This window comes from Neofelis nebulosa, chromosome 13 (genome assembly GCF_028018385.1).
Source record: "Neofelis nebulosa isolate mNeoNeb1 chromosome 13, mNeoNeb1.pri, whole genome shotgun sequence".
NCBI classification, from domain to species: domain Eukaryota; kingdom Metazoa; phylum Chordata; class Mammalia; order Carnivora; family Felidae; genus Neofelis; species Neofelis nebulosa.
In genome coordinates this window covers 57,377,410-57,396,669 of record NC_080794.1, presented here as the reverse complement: position 1 = coordinate 57,396,669, position 19,260 = coordinate 57,377,410, and the positions used below count along the sequence as shown (strand labels likewise).

The 19,260-nt window shown below is 37.7% G+C and overlaps 1 protein-coding gene across 6 annotated transcripts in view; it reads left to right on the top strand.

The window, feature by feature from the left end:
• The window catches only part of IDE (insulin degrading enzyme), a 155,368-nt gene that overhangs the window by 72,106 nt on the left and 64,002 nt on the right, over window positions 1–19,260 (top strand). For 5 of the 6 annotated variants that reach the window (XM_058697171.1, XM_058697168.1, XM_058697167.1 and 2 more), the window contains exons 2-4: window positions 9,277–9,461; window positions 10,453–10,660; window positions 14,680–14,849. In XM_058697171.1, the coding sequence (XP_058553154.1) occupies window positions 9,302–9,461; window positions 10,453–10,660; window positions 14,680–14,849 (538 nt within the window). In that variant the 5' untranslated portion in view covers window positions 9,277–9,301. Of the gene's footprint in view, window positions 1–5,697; window positions 5,824–9,276; window positions 9,462–10,452; window positions 10,661–14,679; window positions 14,850–19,260 lie in introns of those variants that run through there. The other variant, XM_058697170.1, reaches the window with a different exon arrangement.

Below are 19,260 nucleotides of genomic sequence, written 5' to 3'. Positions count from 1 at the left end.
GTTTTATTTTTAAATTCTAACTGAGGTTTAAAGTAATTACTCAAAAAAAAAAAATAAAAATAATTACTCAAAACTGGTTTTCAAATCATACATAATGAGTGAAGACTTGAGTTAAAATATTTAACATCATAATTTATTATTGACTTGGTTAAATTGACTCATGCTGTACTTATATGGGCCTCCTATTTCTTGTGGCTAAGATGACATCAACAGAAATAATTGTCTCAGGACACACCTGAGAAGGGTTAGATAATCATGTTAATTGGACTATTGTTTCGTAGCCTTCCTGGTTTAGCACTTGTTAGATTTGGACAGCTACTTCTCAGGATCTTTGTGGCACCATTTCCAAGATGACTTTTTTGTGCATGATAATTATAGCCTTGAGTAATTCATGTATCCCCTTCCTCCTTTATTTTACTGTATTTGTGGTATTTTCAAAAATTCTATTAAAGAACTTAAAATATATCATAAGTGTTCAGGTTGATGACTTTTCACAAACTGAGTATATCTCTATAATCGGCATGTGACCAGCATCCTAGAAGCCTCCCTCATACTTCCTTCTGATGATTGCTCCCTGCCCCCAAGGGTAACCAGTATCTTGATAAAAGTCTTGTTAGCTTGATTTTACCTGTTCTCGCACTTTATGTAAATGGAAGTATACAGTATTTGCATACAGCTTCTTTCATTCTGCCTTATGTTAGTGAGATTTATCTTCCTTGTGCCTTGTTCTAGGCTTTTCATTTTCACTGTTGCATACTATTCCATTGCGTGAATATATCACAGTCTATCTTTTCACTGTTAATTGACATTTGATCATTTCTAGTTTGGGCTATTATGAATAGTATTGCTATGAACATATAAATGCATTTGTTTCAGATATATATCTAATGTATGAATTGTTATGTCATACTGTCTGCTTTAATATAGACTGCCAGTTTTTAAAAAATGGTTTTACCAGTTTGCATTCTCACTACCAGTGTATGAGAGTTTGGGTTACCCTATAACTTCTCTATCACTTGGTGTTTTCCATCGTTTTCATTTTAGCCATTCTGGTGGGTATGTAGTGATAGCTCAGAAAATGTCCTGTGGCAAAAATCAGCTGTGGATTTGGGGCATCTTGGGCCTTTAATCTGTCACACCAAACTCATGCATCCCCCAAAGCCTCTGTTTATCTTCCCTGAGTAGAGTTCTTCTACTTGGGCCTAGTGTGATCTTCAGTCTACATTCAAAATTGGCAAATAGCCCCAGAGAAGAAGACAGGTGATGATCATCAGCTCATCTCAGAGGCTCTCCCATCTGGGATTTGTACTTCATCCAATTCTCATTTCTTCCACAACTCTCCAACATCTTTGAAAATACGATTTTCTAATTTATCATGGCTTTTTCTATTTATTGAAGGTGAATCTGGTTATGACCTGTTATTATCCTATCCAAAAATGGAAGCTGTTAGTATATTCTTGGGGTTTTCTATTGACATAGTTAGGGAGGAAAAGTTTTCCTCTACCATCAAATGTTCTTTTGGCTGGTCTAAGAATTAAATTGACATGAGAAAATCCAGTTTAATTTTGTGAGTTCTGCATCCTGCATGGATGAGAGGTTCAAAGACAGAAAGGTAAAATGAGGTATATATGCCATCTTGAGCTAGGGAATGGAATAGGGTCTGGGGCCTTAAAGAGGAGGAGGGAAGTTCACAGGACAGGAGAAAGAACAGATATTTGATAATTAGATGTTTGCCCCATATATACATGAGTCACTCAGATAAAATTTATCTCTGATAATAACTCTACTTCTGGGAAGGAACTCCAATTTAGATTCTTGTAGGTACATGAGGGGCCAAAGTTTCTCTTGAGCCTTCAGCTCAAAATAGTCCACATGCCAAAGTGGCACATTTTGGGGAGACTTGCTCTGAACCCCTTCATACATAGTCGTGTCATCTATGAATAATGTTGTTTTTCCCCTTTATCATCTTTATGTGTTTTCTTTTTCTTGCATTATTGGACTGGTCAGAATTGGTAGTCCATTGTTGAATAGAAGAGGATAGTGACCTCCTGTTTGTGAGAAGGGGGTTGGGGGTATCTGCATTATGTTACCACTGAGTATGATAATTGCTGTAGTTTTTGTGGATATTTTTTCAGATGAGGGAATTTTCTCCCTCCTATTTCTAGTTTGCAGACTTTTTTTAGTTTTAATTTTTAAATTTATTTTAGAGAGAGAGTGTGTGCAAGCAGGGAGAGGGGCAGAGGGAGAGAGAGAGAATCCTAAGCAGGGACTTCATCCCACTGCCTTGGGATCATGACCTGAGCTGAAATCAAGAGTTGGATACACAACCAACTGAGCCACCTAGGTACCCCATTTTGCAGACTTTTTAAAAAAGACACGTTGTTGAATTTTGTTAAATGCTTTTTCTGCATCTACCAAGATGATTATGATTTTTCTCCTTTTTTCCATTCCCGTGGCTTAATGTATGCTTCTGAAAAATAAATTAGCTTTAACCCCACCGTATCTACTGTAGTAACTATTATCATATCTCCTTTCATGCTTGAGACAATTATACACACTCTTCTTTCTCTTTAAACCTGCTATACGTTTAATCCTGCCATACCTTTTCCTATTTATTTTTTATTACCAAAGTATCATGAGGTAATATGGTTCTCAGTACAGGGACTCCTTTGGCAGATTAGAAGCATTCTTCCAGGCTCCTTCCACTACCTATCTCTGTTTTCTATGGGGAGAAAAAAGTAAAAGAACTGAAGACTCTCCTGGGAGCATTTATTTTGACCTATTTTAATTTTTGTTTCCTTGTTTTTGTTATTTGGGATTGTAAGGGAGGGGAATGGGGTCAGGGCAGGGCTGTGGGGGTGGTAATTGGGAACTGAGGAAGAAAGCCAGATATATGTTTCCTTAAGTACCACCTTCAGCTCCTCCTTCCCACGCTTCCTCTTTCTATAGTTCCAGCTGTGCCACAAATCAATTATGTAAATGTCCTTGGGCAAGTCACTTAATCACTGAGCTTTTGTTTCCTCTTCTGAGGTTGAGGAGGATGACCATCAACAGCGCTGTGGCCTGTCACTTAGGGAGACTGGGAAAATTAAATGACCAGTTTATTAAGCATATGCCACTTTAAAAAATGAGAGTAATTGCTAGTTTGGGTTTTGTACTGTGGCATCTTAAATTTTTTGACAGCCTAAAGGCTACCTATGGAAGAAGGAAGAAGGTGTGAGACACCCTAGTCCCCATACTACAACTGTAAGAAACCTGTAGTTAAGTAGCTATGGTAAGAGGTATAAAATGGAGGTTTTGTTCATTTGCTTCAACCTCCATAAAGCCTCTATAAAGTGTTCCATGTTAAGCTTGTGACTTTTAAAAAAATTTTTTCTTAATGTTTATTTATTTTATTAATTTTTTTAAAATTTTTTTTTAATGTTTTATTTATTCTTGAGAGAGAGAGAGAGAGAGAGAGAGAGAACATGAGCGGGGGAGGAGCAGAGCGAGAGAGGGACACAGAATCCGAAGCAGGCTCCAGGCTCTGAGCGGTCAGCACAGAGCCTGATGCGGGGCTCGAAGTCACAGACCATGAGATCATGACCTGAGCTGAAGTCGGATGCTCAACCGACTGAGCCACCCAGGCACCCCAATGTTTATTTATTTTTGAGAGAGAGAGACAGAGTGCAAGCTGGGGAGAGGTGGAGAGAAAGGGAGACACAATACCCCAAGCAGGCTCCAGGCTCTGAGCTATCAGCACAGAGCCCGACGCAGGGCTCAAACCCATGAACTGTGAGATCATGACCTGAGCCGAAGTCGGACGCTTAACCAACTGAGCCACCAAGGTGCCCCAAGTTTGTCACTTTTAAAATGAACAGCTATTGATCTGGATGCATCAAAACTAAAAATTTGCAAAAGACTTATCTCTAAAATGATGCTGCTGTAGGATTCCTTTCAATTGCAACCACCCTTAATCCATTTAAGGGTTTATTTCTTCATAGCAAACTTCTTTCCAGAGGGCACAGAGTTAGAACAGATGACATTCTGCCTGGAACAAAGGCAGAGCATCTCATCACAGGAAAATAAGATTTAATTGACAGGGTTTTAGTTTATACCCACCTTTATGATCTAGCTGGTATATGATTTAGGTATACTGGTCTCTATAACTGGAGAGCCATAGGTACATGCTTCCCTGAGATATGTTGTGATTTTTTAGGTCAAGTATCATGAATAGTATTTGAGAATATGTGGTCTTTTATGGAAGCATCCGAGGGCTCATACCATCACTACTTTGATATTCTGTCTTACCTCTGCCCTTCTCAGGGAAGAAAGGATGTTTATGGTATAGTTTTGATTTCAGGCATTTTCTCTCTGGGTGCCTTCTCCCCATTGAGAAGCACCATAGGCAAGCTCCACTTCTGCTTATGATTTTAGGAGTGGGTGGATGGATTCCACAGAAGGGAGGTTTTGATTCATAATTTTGCTATTAGCCTGGTCACTCACCTGTTTGGTTTTATAGGTCATCCGTTTAGAAATTAGAAATAGATGAGGTCTAACTTTAAATATGTCTGGGGCTGTGCAAGTGGGTAGAGAGCAAAAGGCACAGTAAACATTTTCAATCTCCTGTTAAATAGGCTGTGAAACCCTTAAAGAGATATGAGAAAAAAGACTGCAAAAGGTCATTGGAGTAAAAGATTATTTGCATTAAAAATTTCTTCTTGGTATGGGAATTTGGAAATGACCTGTTTGGGAATTTGATTTTGCAAACATGCAGTTTAGATCTTTACACGGCTAGATAAAAATCCATACTCTTTCAGGGGAAGTTCTAGTTGTAGTTCTTTAATACCAACTGCTTGTTTTTCTGCTCTGTGCCTGTTTTTTTCTCACTATGCATCCTTTGCTCAGGTGTGTCCTTTTATTTGGCATGCTTCCACTTACCTCCTCTCTTTTCCCTTCTCCCCTCCTAGATAGACTTGGGTGCCCATTTCTTGGCTCCCATAGTACCCCAGGAACAACCTTGTCACCACACTTTAAAGCTGTTGACCTGTTTTCTTATCACTAGTCTGGGTTCCTTCAGAAAGCCCTTGGGCTTTGGGGTACTGGTTGTTAGAGCTAACATACATGATGTAGTGTCTGCACCTAAATAGACCTCCTTAAATGTTCGTGTGGCTGTGGGGGAGCTGGGGTGGACACAGGACTGGAAGAGTTGAGTTTTAATTGTAACTTTTTGCTGTATGATCTTGGACAAGTGATTTAAGTTCCCTCAGCTTCAGTTTCCTTTTAAGTAAGATGAGGGGACTGGTCCACCTAGGGATCTTGTTCAAATGCCGATTCTGGCTCAGTGGGTCTCTGGTGGTTTCTGATGTTTTGCATTAACAAGCTCTCAGGAAGAACCAGTGCTGCTAGGCCATGAACTACAAAGGACTAGATAACATGTAATGGTTCTTCCAGCTTTTACCTATTGTGATTTTAGTCATTGTTTTAAATTCTGAGCAAAATTACAAAAGATGCTGTAGTTATTAAATCTCTCTCCAGTTTATTAGAATGCTGCACACTGACAATGTTGTGCCTTATGAAGTTTCCAATTACGATAATGTCACTAAAATTGAAAGTAATTTTATTGCTCCTAAGATTTTGACTTAGGTTAAAAATATCAAGTGTCTGGGAAAGCATTTGAGTTAGCACTAGCCTGTCATCTGAAAGTCAGAATTACTCGTGAAGGCTTTATGCTAATGAGGGAGCTGGGATGTGATCTCATGAGTATAAATACAGAGACAGGCAAGCTGTTGATGAATTCATCATCAGAGGAGTTCCCGATCATTTCCTTCAGTTCTCCAGAAGGTGAGAATCAAATTGTTGTGGGACGTGCTGATAGATATGCTGTAGGAGTCCAGACTATGCCTACTGAATATGGGTTGCTGGGGATGGATCTTGTTTGAAAATGTTGCTACTGTTTCTTTTGGCTTTTACTTCCTCAAAAAGTCATGATATTTGATTGGGTAACAGTGCCAGCATAGAAATTTATAGCTGTCTTTGATCTCTTGTTCAAATGTCTAAAAGTAGTTGGAGTAATTTTTATATTTGACCTAGAGAATAAATCCATCTCTTTGCTCTCAACCATACTAGGGATATCAATCAGGCATGGCTTCAGTATCTAGATAACTTCTGTACATGCCTGTGAGAAACTCGATGGTACATACTTTTTTCCTCAAAAAAAAAAAAAAAAAGGGAAATCTGGACAAGGGAAATTGAGCCCTGAAAAAAGGTACAGAATGTAGCCTGTAGTCGAGGGTGGTTATCTTACTTCTGATGGATTTTTCACCTCCCACAGAAAAAGACAACTTGTCCTACCAAAGTGAGATGCATTTCATCTCCCCATCACAGCTGTGGGTTGGACAGACTTTTTAGAGCTCCATCATCATCATCATCACATTTTAGTCATATGTGGCCCTAGCTTCCCCTAGGTCAGACTAACTGGGGCGAGCACTGGAGGGGAAGCTAGGTGAACACAATGGCAATGGAATCAATAAATAGCCTTTGGGTTTTGCTCCCACTTAGTGAAATCCCAAACCCTCCCTCCCTCTAGTAGATAGAGCCTTACGGGAGGGAGCAGAGGCTATTCTCTGTGGTGCACACTAACTAAGCTTTCTTACTGTCTGCTGCTCTTCTTGGGAGTCTTAATGGAGGCTGTCTCATGCCTTATTTAATCTTAACCCAAATTAAAGTCTTCGAAATCAGCTCTGTACTAAGACGTTTGTTGCAGTTCAAACATATTGTCCTTTGGGAAGTACCTTAACCAGGATTATTATTCTCGTGTCCCTCTTTGAAGGCTTAGGTGGAACATTTTCTGTTACCCTGAGATTCTTTTAACCATAAAACACCTTTTTTAATACTTAGCACTCAGATATTTTCATCTGTCTTTGACATAAGTGGCTTATGGCTAATGAAGTAGAAAAGAGTAGTTAATAATACTTTATAGTGTCCAGATTACTTTTAAAATTTCCAGTTAGTGACCTTATATCCCCAAAAATGTTAGTATTATTTTTATGCTTTGTTTTTCAAGAACTTTTTTTTTTACTGTAAATAAAGCAAGACTGTTAGCACTATCTGTGTAAAGTACTATGTGATTATTATTATTATTTTTTAAAGTAATCTCTACACCCAACGTGGGGCTCAAACTTACAACCCTGAAATCAAGGGTTGGTAGGGGTGCCTGGGTGGCTCAGTCGGTTGAGCATCCGACGTCGGCTTGGGTCATGATCTTGCAATCCATGGGTTCGAGCCCCGCATCAGGCTGTGTGCTGACAGCTCGAAGCCTGGAGCCTGCTTTGGATTTTGTGTCTCCCTCTCTCTCTGCCCCTCCCCACTCATATTCTCTCTCTCTCTCTCTCTGTCAAAAGTAAATAAAGGTAAAAAAAAAAATTAAAATTAAAAAAAAAAGTTGGTATGCTCTTCTGAGCCAGCCATAGTACCCAAGTACTATGTGATTTTTAACCAGTATTATACATTTAGTATGGCCTATAGTATTGATTTTTAAAATTTCAAATAGTCTTCTTAAAGGGAGATCTAGGGGACAATCTTAATAGGAACAAACCTCTTTGGTTTATCAATTGTTACCCAGAAGAATAGTTAGATAATTTCAGAGAGGAAGGTATTCTGCTAAAAGCAAACTGGATTTTTCCCTTCCTTAGTTTCCAGATACTTTAATGCGCAAAAAAATTCTTGAAAATAATTGAATGCCTACTTATAACCCTTCTGATTTACCTTTAAATCTGGATGTCTATCTGTCTTTAAGAAGCAGTCAGATCTACTTCTTTTGTCTTCCAGGTAAAAAGAAAATATGCTAGCATAGGGTCATTTTTCCTCTGTAGTCTCGGATGTTTGGGGCTTTACCTGATTAGTTTATTGGCCTACCGATAATAACAGGCTGATTTTTGTCTCTTAAATGATCCCCAACATAGACACAAATAGCATCTACTCTTAGTCTCAAAAACATGCATATTTCAGATTCTGGAAAATCCCTTCTACACTAATACCAAACACTCCCACAGAATTCTGTGTGCTAATAGCACATCCTGTAACTCAGCTTTCCTAGAGAGGGAAGGAGAGGACTATCAGAGGATGGGAAGTCCTTTGTAAGAGAACTTATCTTGCATTCTTGTTAAGATCACTGAACTGTTGTTGCTCTGGCATTCAATTCTTCACCATATTATAAAAATTACTTGGGTCCTTCCCACTTTTTGTTTGTAGTTTTGTTTTTTCTTTTGCTTTCTTTTTTTAAAAACATTTTTTATTGTTTATCTTAGAGAGAGCATGCGCTGCCAGTGGGGGAGGGGCAGAGAAAGAGGGAGATCCAGAATCCGAAGCAGGCTCCAGGCTCTAAGCTGTCAGCACAGAGCCTGATGCGGAGCTCTGACTCAAAAACCACAAGATCATGACCTGAGCTGAAGTCGGATGCTTAACCAACTGAGCCACCCGGGTGCCCCTTTTTTGCCGTCTTCATAGTGAAGCCCAGATCTCTTATTTTGTATAGGACTTTACAGGACTTTTTTTTCTCATTGGGGATTGCCCCCTGTGTTCTGAGCATGTGCATATCAGACCCATGAATTCTAGATCTGCCCTATCTTTGAATGTCATTAGGTTGAGCAATGTTTTTGGTTGATCCAGTAATAATCCTTACACAACCTCTCATCTTACTTTAGTAAATATTTCCAAAACATGTGGGAAAGCAGTTATTGGTAATTAAAACTCTGTTCTAGGTCAGCATACTGACCAGCTCATCGCCCAACCTATCCTGTCTCAAAACCCCATCCAAGTGCTCTCCTAGATCAAATATGACTCCACAAAAACAATATTGTTAGTATTTCTCTAACAAAACAATGAGGGGTAAAAGGGAAGAGAGGAATGATTATCCCCTGTAGATAAGCTATAAAAAAAGTTTCCTCCAGATATATTTTTTTATCTGATGATGTATTATATGGGTTTGCTTGATATTATTCTGTATTCTTTTTTTTAACCTTTTTTAAAAAATGTTTATTTACTTATTTTGAGAGTGCATGCATGCACATGCAACTGGGGAAGGGGCAGAGAGAAAGAGAGAATCCCAGGCAGGCTCCATGCTATGAAGCACAGAGCCTGTTGTGGGGGTTGATCCCATGAACCGTGAGATCATGACCTTAGCCAAAATCAAGAATGGGATGCTTAAACCAACTGAGCCACCCAGGTGCCCCTATTCTTTATTCTTAAAAAAAGAAAAAGCTACAATGCAACAATTACTAATGTTTTTATTTTCAGCTTCCAAGAAAAGACTTACAGCAAGATGAATAATCCAGCTATCAAGAGACTAGGAAATCACATTATCAAATCTCCTGAAGACAAGCGAGAATACCGTGGATTAGAGCTGGCCAATGGTATCAAAGTACTTCTTATCAGTGATCCGACCACGGATAAATCATCGGCAGCACTTGATGTACACATAGGTACAATTTAAAATTGTGAATTAAGCTTTGTTCTGTTTTCTTGATCTAATGTTGACATTTATTAGAACTTGCCATGTGTGTGCAAATAAAGACCTCATGATTATCAGTTTGATGTACCTTACCTTGTACAATAGTCCAATTAGCAATCTACATTTGTCAAAATCAAATAATCTTACATTTATTTACCAAGTCATTTTGTTAGGTTCTCAGCTAAGGTGACTTAGCAGCAGGCAAATTAATTCCCATCCTTTACAGTAACAGTGATAATGCTTTTACTTTTGTACACTTTGGTATACTAGGAAATACCATATTTTCTAGATTCTTGTGTGGATATTTCCTCCATGTTTAATGTGGCCTTAATCAAGTAGATTCTTGTCTATACGTACATAAGTATTTTTCTTATTTTCCTCTCTGACAAACTTTAACTCAATGACATTTTAAAATTGAGGAAATAAGGTAATAACCATCGAGTGTTGAACAAATAATTATTGCCAAGTACAACGTAGTGTGGTTTGCAAATATCATCTAATTTGTGCTCACACAACTCCCTAGATCATATATACGTATGTGTATATATATATAAAGTGAGTCAAGATAAAGTATTGCGCTCAGAATTTCACAGTCAGCAGAGCTGGTAACCCTAAATCTATGTTCTTACCACTACATTGTATTATCTCCTGCAATAAAATGTAAGAACTAGGAGCTCTTGCTCTTATAAAACAATGAATTCAAGTCTTACCTTCCCTCCATTGTGATGTGTGAGAAAGGTAATGTCCAGAGAGGCTAAGTAATCTGCCCAAAGTTGCTAACTAATTAATATCACGAGCTGAGGCTGTAATCTAAACAGTACCATTTTAGAGCAGCCTGTGCTTAACTTTCTCTCATTGTGTGGTTGGAGTTGTCATGTTAACAGAACTTGCAGATCATCTGCAAAACAAAAAACAAAAACAAAAAAAACTTTTGTTGTATGTGTTTTTCTCTTGTCTTTCAGGTTCATTGTCAGATCCTCCAAATATTGCTGGCTTAAGTCATTTTTGTGAACATATGCTATTTTTGGGAACAAAGAAATACCCTAAAGAAAATGAATACAGCCAGTTTCTTAGTGAGCATGCAGGAAGTTCAAATGCCTTTACTAGTGGAGAACATACCAATTACTATTTTGATGTTTCCCATGAACACCTAGAAGGTGCCCTAGACAGGTAATGCTGATATCTTATAGATTATTCAACTTTGTGCACTTTATTACACTAGTAGTAGTAATAATTATTATTTTTACAAAGATGTCTTCACAGCTTTGTAGCTTAACAAAAAATATTTTAACCAGTATTTTTCCATGTGTTTTATAAAAAAAAAAAAAAAAGAAAAGAAAATGAGTGATACTGTCTATTTATTTTGTGTAGAGGAAAAATAATGGCATGACTTTAAACCAGTCTTCAGCCCTACACAGTATTTTATGGACTTATAAAATTCTCCCCAGCCCTTCCCATTCTAATTGGTATTATATCTGAAGCACGTGATGAAGAATAAACTGTTACAGTGTCATGGATTTCTTTTCAAATATGCTCCTATTCCAGAATGTAGAACTTAAACATTCTGTTCTCCTTTAGTTACTCTAGTCTATGCTTAGTGGATATAGAATTTTTTTAAATTGAAGTATAATTGACATCATATCAGTTTCAGATGTACACCATGATGATTCAGTATTTGTATACATTGCAAAATGATCCCTACTGTGTAAGTCTAGTTACCATATGTCATCATACAAAGTTACAAAAATTTTTTTCTCTTACTATGAAAACTTTTAACATTTACTCTGTTGCAACTTTTGAGTATGCAATACAATATTATTCACTGTAGTTACCATGGTGTACATTATATTCCTGTGACTTAATATTTTATAACTGGAAGTGTGTATCTTTTGACTCCTTTCACCGAACCCCCAAACCTCCTTTCTTCTGACAACCATCAGTCTGTTCTCTGTGTCTGTGACTTTTGTTTCTTACATTCCACATATATGTGAGATCATATGGTATTTGTCTTTCTCTGACTTATTTCACTTAGTATAATAGCCCCTAGGTCCATCCATCTTGTTGTAAATGGTAAGATTTCATTTTTTTTTTAATGACTGAGTAGTATTCCATTGCATATATATACACTATATCTTCTTTATCCATTTATCCATCCATGGACATTTAGGTTGTTTCCATATCTTGGCTATTATAAATAATGCCACAGTGAACATAAGGATGCGTAAATCTTTTCAAATTAGTGTTTTTTGTTTCTTGTTTTTTTGGGGGTAAATACCCAGCAGTGGAATTGCTGAATCACATGGTCATTCTATTGTTAACTTTTTGAGAAACCTCCATACTGTTTTCCACAGTGGCTACACTAGTTTACATTCCCACCGACACAAGGGCTCCCTTCTCTCCACATCCTTGGTCAACACTTGTTATTTCTTGCCTTTTTGATAATAGCCATTCTGACTGGTGTGAGGTGATGTCTCATTGTGGTGACACAAAATGTTTTGACCTGCTGTTTTCAACCCTGGGGACATTTTGTGAAAGTATTTCCTGGAGCAAGCTCCAGGTCAATTTAATTTCTTAGTTTTCTACACAGCTAACAATTTCTAATTTTTTGTCATATTAGTGATTTGATTAATTATCCAAAGTAATTTTTCCTTGGTAACTTTTTACAGTTTTCTATATTGCCAAGAAGGTGTAATTCTGCAGCTTTTTTATGGGTCTATAATTAACGTTGACTTAGCCATTTTAGTGATAGCTTTATTTGTTTATATTGATAATAGTCATTACATATTTTTTGAAAACCTAATAGTTTGAATTTATTCCTTAGTGCAAAGAACATTAACAAGGCAGAGGCATGGGTTCAGGATACATGGCTAGGTCATAGTGGTCTGTTTCTTACTTATTCTAGATTATGTTTCAGTCTTTAGGCAGCAGCTTTGAAGTGTAATCATCTTTTATATGTATTCCCAGAAGACTACCATTAATGAGTTCCCTGGGATCATACACTGAATTTAATTTCCTGCTTTACAAATGCTACAGCAGATGTTCATATAATCTCTGTATGATGGAGGATGTCTGTTACTTGACTCAGAGGGGGAAAAAAAAACCTCTTACATAAGAACATGTTTTTAAAATATTGATTCTACTGTGTCATTATCATGACCCTTTACGTGGACCTATCCAGCTGTGGTATGTAGCTATTAGGCGCTTTTACCAGCTTAAATGTATTGAGATAGGTAAAAGAGGTTACCTATCCATAAATAGCTGTTCCCGCGCATAGAGAGGTGGCGTTTCCCTTTGGATTGGTTTGTGTGAAGTGCTTAGCACAGTATCGTATTTACTGTGTGCATAAAATAAATATCAGGTAGTGATAACAGTCTCTTTGACAGCTGAACTGTGAAATACAGTTGCTGAGATGTCCATAGACTCAGGAGTCTCTTAAGGCCCCATTCAGACTCTGCTTGTGGCTTCATCTGAATTCTGGATCTTAATTTTTATAAAATGGAATCTAAAGTTTAAGATTTATTACATGAAATCATGCTTTAAATTGTAACCTGATATAGGAGAGTTAACTTATAACTAAAGTCATTTTAGTTAAACTTTAGTACTACTACTACTACTACTACTAAAGAATAACCTCAAGAAAAGCATTTGGTTACTTACGCCAGAGTTACATGACATGTTATTTGTTGAATCACTGCTTATTAAAATTTTAAAATTCTTTTAACATTTTATAAAAGCTCATAATTGTGTCTTAGTCAAACTACTGTGTCATAGGTTTTTTTATTCCATCATTTTTTCCCCACTAATAAAGTTTGTTTTTCTCTAGAGGAAGAAAAAATATTCAAATAGAGCCTTTAAAAAGTAGGTCACTTAGTTTGTCCTAAAATGTCTGAGTCTTAAGTGCAGTTGCACCTCAGACTGTAAGTTTAAGATTTTTTTGCCCAAGAACTGTCACCTGCCTTTTCCTTTTTTGGAGAATTAGCAATATATAACAGGGATTTTCATGACTTGCCAAATTGCAAATCTTAAATAGATTGCTACTGTCTTCATAAGTCTGCCTTGACTTTTTGCTGTTGTGATATTTTGATTTATAATAAGAAATCTATATTTGGTTTTTCTTCCTGTTCCTGGCCCATAGCTCCTAAAACCCATGGAATTTCCTAAGTGATGAGAGTATTAAAGGTGTCTTTTGGCATGTTAATAAGGTGACTTTGGGGAATCCCCTAGGTAACCTGACAGTTTGTTTCCAGGGCAACCAGCCCTGCTATAGAAAGGTTGGAACTTTCTCTCCAAATCCCAGACCTTCCAAGTGGGGCTGGAGATTGAGTTCAGTTACCAGTAGCTTATGATTTAATCAATCATGCTTATGTAATGAAGTGTTCATAAAAACCCAAAAGGACAGGTTTGTACAACTTCCAGGTTGGTGAAAGCATGGAGGTTTGGGGAGAGTAGCTTCCATGCCTCTTCCCATGAACATCCCTGTGCATCCTTTCTATTTGGCCCTTCCTGAATTATTTCCTTTTATAATAAACTGGTGATCTAGTGAGTAAAATGTTTCTGTGAGTCAGGTGAGCTGTTGTAGCAAATTTATTGAACCAGAGGAGGTGATGGGAACCTCTGATCTGTAGCCACTTAGAAGCCCAAGTCCAGCCTCTGAAGTGTGTGTTGGGGTCGGGGGCAGTCTGGTAGATCTGAGTATATTTTCACTAATATCTCTGGGGTAGATCGACTTCTCTGAATTTATACATGTCCAATATTTTTCTTTTGTTACTTTTTAAAACTTATTTTGCATTTCTTTTTCTTGGTTGCAATGGTAGTGTTTTTGGTTCTGTAGAATTCATACTTCCTATCTGTTGAGTTTCAAATATATATATATATATATATTTTTTTTTTATTATTAAATTTTTTTTTTTTTTAACGTTTATTTATTTTTGAGACAGAGAGAGACAGAGCATGAATGGGGGAGGGTCAGAGAGAGAGGGAGACACAGAATCTGAAATGGGCTCCAGGCTCTGAGCTGTCAGCACAGAGCCCGACGCGGGGCTCGAACTCACGGACCTTGAGATCATGACCTGAGCCGAAGTCGGACGCTTAACCGACTGAGCCACCCAGGCGCCCCTCAAATATATTTTTAAAGGCTACTCTTTTAAAATAATAGCTTTCAAATTGTTAATTGTGTTTCCTACCCTTAGGTTTGCACAGTTTTTCCTGTGCCCCTTGTTTGATGAGAGTTGCAAAGACAGAGAGGTGAATGCAGTTGATTCAGAACATGAGAAGAATGTGATGAATGATGCCTGGAGACTCTTTCAGTTGGAAAAAGCTACGGGGAATCCCAAACACCCCTTCAGCAAATTTGGGACAGGTTTGTCAACAGCGGCTTTCATGCATTAGTTCTCTCTGACCTCATTTAACCCTGGCCTCTTTTTACAGTATTGTATTTTATAGTTCAGGTTAGAGGATTTTGGAACTCCCATTCCTATCTGTGCTGTTCTTTATAAACTCCCAGTCCTGAGGAAAGATTGTTACATCATTGCTACTCCCTGTTATTTCTTACCATACCACTACACTTAGGTCGTCTGCTTGGTCTCTGTGTCAGCATTTATATTTGTGACTTGTGATCTGAGATGAGGCTGAAGCTTAGGTATGTGAGTTTCATGGAAAAAGTGATGGGTTATTAAGAAGAGTGATCAAATATGAAGCAAGTTTGTTGGATAACAAGGTATAGGATGGAATTCAGAGTTCAGAAACCATAAGAATGAAGTGGTTATAATCCCTTTAACAGGTGACTAGCATTTTGGCTAGTAGTTCAAAAAGATGCAAATAGGCTCTTGACAGTGGACTTCATACATAAAACTTGGGATGATATTCTTAAAATTGTAGTAGTAGTGACCTAAGCAATTATTTAGCCCTCCTGAGGGGTTACTCTGGCCCTCATTTAAAAAAAAAATTATTTTTTAATGTTTATTTACTTCTGAGAGAGAGACAAGAGACAGAGTGCAAGTGGGGGAGGGGCAGAGAGAAAGGGAGACAGAATACGAAGCAGCTCCAGGCTCTGAGCTGTCAGCACAGAACCTGATGCGGGGCTTGAACTCACAAGCTGTGAGACCATGACCTAAGCTGAAGATGGTCACTTAAGGGATTGAACCACCCAGGTGCCCAGGCCCTCATTTAAACAGAGGTCTAAATGTTTAAGGAATAGAGCTGTTAAAGGTGTGAATAGATGTTAACTAGCATTTCAAAGAGAGAAGAGAATAGATCCTTGTATTCTGAAATCTACCTTCCGAAGAGAAGTGCTTTTTAAGTGCTCATTTCTAGGCTCCTTGAATCCTCTGGCTCCCATGACCTCCGCTTGTACTCCCTACACATGCCTACTGTCCTTCATGGGGCTGGCTGTGTGGGAGCTGGAAAGTTGTAGAAGAGTTCTACATAGAGTGCTATAGTCTCCTGGAAGGAGACTAGGGGTGGGATGACAGGGAGTAGAATAAAATAAATGTGGAGATTCTTGACTTCATGATTGTACCCTTTTTCGTTATTCAGATTTTCATTAAAAAATACATATTTAGGGGTGTCTGGGTGGCTCAGTTGGTTAAGTGTCCAACTCCAGGTTTTTGGCTCAGGTCATGATCTCACCGTTCATGGGTTCGAGTCCAGTGGCAGGCTCTGTGCTGACAGTGTGGAGCCTGCTTGGGATCCTGTCTCCTCTCTCTGTCCCTCCCCCACACACACATACACACACTCTCTCTCTCAAAATAAATAAATAAACATTAGGAAAGAAGTACATGTTTAATTTAAATATTTAAATAGTGCAAAAGTATTCAAGAAGCAAACACAAAAACTCTCTCTTTTCCTCATCTCCTGCCAATCCCACTCACCAGATGTAATCGTTGTTAACAGGTTGCTATGATTAAAATACTGCTTTGGGGATTATAAAATGGCATAAAAATAATAGATTGCTTAGTGTACTTACAAATTTATGCATATTATATAACTTAATTTGGAGAACGTTTTTTAAGACTATAAAGACAGCTTTCTTTCAGTTTGGATACCATTCCAATATATCCAACAGCAGCCAGGAAATTAGCATAGCATTGCAGAATTAAAAGGAGTTTTTTGTTTTTGTTTTTGTTTCTTTTTTTCAGTTTATTTATCTTCTTTCTTTCTTTCTTTCTTTCTTTCTTTCTTTCTTTCTTTCTTTTTTTTTTTTTTACTAGTCTCTGCACCCTATGTGGGGCTCAGACTCATGACCCCAATATAAAGGGTCACATGCTCTTCCGACTGGGCCAGCCAGATGCCCCAAATTAGGAGTTTTTATACATTGTGATTGGAAACAATGATATTCTTTAGACTTCTAGTACTTGGCACTCAATATCGATGTCATTGTTAAGATGAATCCTGTGGTCCCTAAAATGTCTATGTAATGCTGAGTTGTTTGAAAGGTAGCCTTTGTGGAGAACATCAGCATGCATGGCATGTCAAAAAGGGGAGGTGAGATTTATTTTTTAAAGTTTATTTATTTACTTTGGGGGGGGGTGAAAAGAGAGAGAATCCCAAGCAGGCCCCACACTGTTAGCGTGGAGCCCTACACAGGGCGTGAACCCACAAACCGTGAGATCATGACCTGGGTGGAAACCATGAGTCAGACTCTTAACACCCACTGAGCCACCCAGCCACCCTAAGAAGAGGATGTGAGTTTAAAAAAAACAAATTTCAAAATCATTACATCCAAATGGTAGTTGTCCTTTAAGTAGTCCCTCTGGTAGGTTAGATTACTTACACCAACAATGCTGCTATTGTGTAGAACGTGTTGGAGCTCCTCTTTGGGAGTTGCTTTCTTTGAAACAGCCTCACTGGTGACAAATTGTAATCAGCATAATCAGGAAGCAGCCACAGATCTTCCAAAAATAAATACAGTGAATAAGGTGGGTAATATTACTTCTGGTCACAAACAAGGAACAGCCTTAAAGTGTTCTAGAGGAAGGTTTTGGGAGGGATGGGCAAAGAGAAACATTGAATGGTCATATATGTATGGATGGATTCTGAGGGCAGGCTTGTTTTTATAAACCACTGACAAGGCCAACCAGTCAGTCAGCAAAGTATGAGGTAATATAAACAGCTAAAAGATGACTGAGCCAGACTCCATAGAAAATGTGCAAATGCCAGGTTACCTTCTGATTTTAGAAGTATAAACTAACTTTAAACTTTTTGGAGGAGAGGTTCTGTCTGTTTTTAAGGTCACAGATATGTTTGAAAATATGATGGAAGCTGTATACCCTCACGCTGGAAATTATACATATAACATTTTACAGAAATGATCCTTGAAGAAGAATCCTTGTCAAAAATTCATACTTAATTTACTTCTGTTACTTTTGAGTGACTTAAGATGTTTCTGTGAATGTGGGTCATTTTCTCCATCAAGAGAGTATGACTTATGTTAATAATAATAATATTTAAAATATCAAAAATATATTTGAAACATTTTTAAAATAAAAGTATCAGGAAAAGCTGGGTATTTTTATTTATTTTATTTATTATTTTATTATTTTTTGATGTTTATTTATTTTTGAGAGAGAGAGCACGAGCAGGGAAGGGGCAGAGAGAGAGGAAGACACAGAATCTGAAGCAGGCTCCAGGCTCTGAGCTGTCAGCACAGAGCCTGAATTGGGGCTCGAACTCAGAAACCGCAAGATCATGACCTGAGCCAAAGTCGGATGCTTAACCAACTGAGCCACCCAGGTGCCCCTATTTTTATTTTTTTTAATGTTTTTATTTATTTATTTATTTTGAGAGAGAGACAGAATGTGAGCTGGGGAGGGGCAGAGAGAAAGGGAGACACAGAATCTGAAGCAGGCTCCAGGCTCTGAGCTGTCAGCACAGAGCCCAAGGCAGGCCTCGAACCCACAAACTGTGAGATCATGACCTGAGCCAAAGTCGGATTTCTTAACTGACTGAGCCACCCAGGCGCCCAAGCTGGCTATTTTTAAATGAACAAAAGCCAAGCATTATTTATTTTTAAGAAAACCTTGCGATAAGATGTTTGTCCTTTCTAGTGGGTTTTTCATGCTTCAAAATAGTATAGATCAGTTGCTTTCAAACTCTTTTGTATACAACCCACTGTAAGAAGCACGTTTTACTTAGCAACTCAGAGCACATATACGTGTGTTTGTGTAAGCAGATAAAACAAAAATTTTTACCAAACAGTATCTGCCTAATGTCTTGGTATACCTTGTTATATTCTGTTTCTTTAAAAAAAAAAAAAAAAAAATTCTGGTCTGTCAATACATTAAATTTATTTCATTACAATCAAATGGGTTCCAACCCACAGTGTAAATAGTCCATAGTGTTAGGCAGTCATTTTAGTAGGCTCAGAAAAGACATTTGATAAAGCTCAGCACTCGTTCATGAATAAAAACAACTTTAAAAAACGCTGGAGCTGATAAAAGCCTGCATCAAACATGAAAATTATTGATGAGGTTTCAAAAGGATTTCCATTGAAAGGTGAAAACAAAACAGGAATATCCTGTAATAACTTTTTTATTCAGCTGTATCATTGCAGTAAAACAAGAGAAGGCAATGTGCTATGTAAGAGGTAGAAAGGAAGCAAAAGAAAAAAAAGAAAAAGAGGTAGAAAAGGAAGGAAAACTTATTCCTGAACACTGAGATAATTCACCCAGGTTGCCTAAAGACAAGAAACACCAAAATTGTATTTTTGTATCCATAGTAATTAATTTAGAAAAACATTACAGGAAAAATAATTTCATTTACAGTATAAAAGT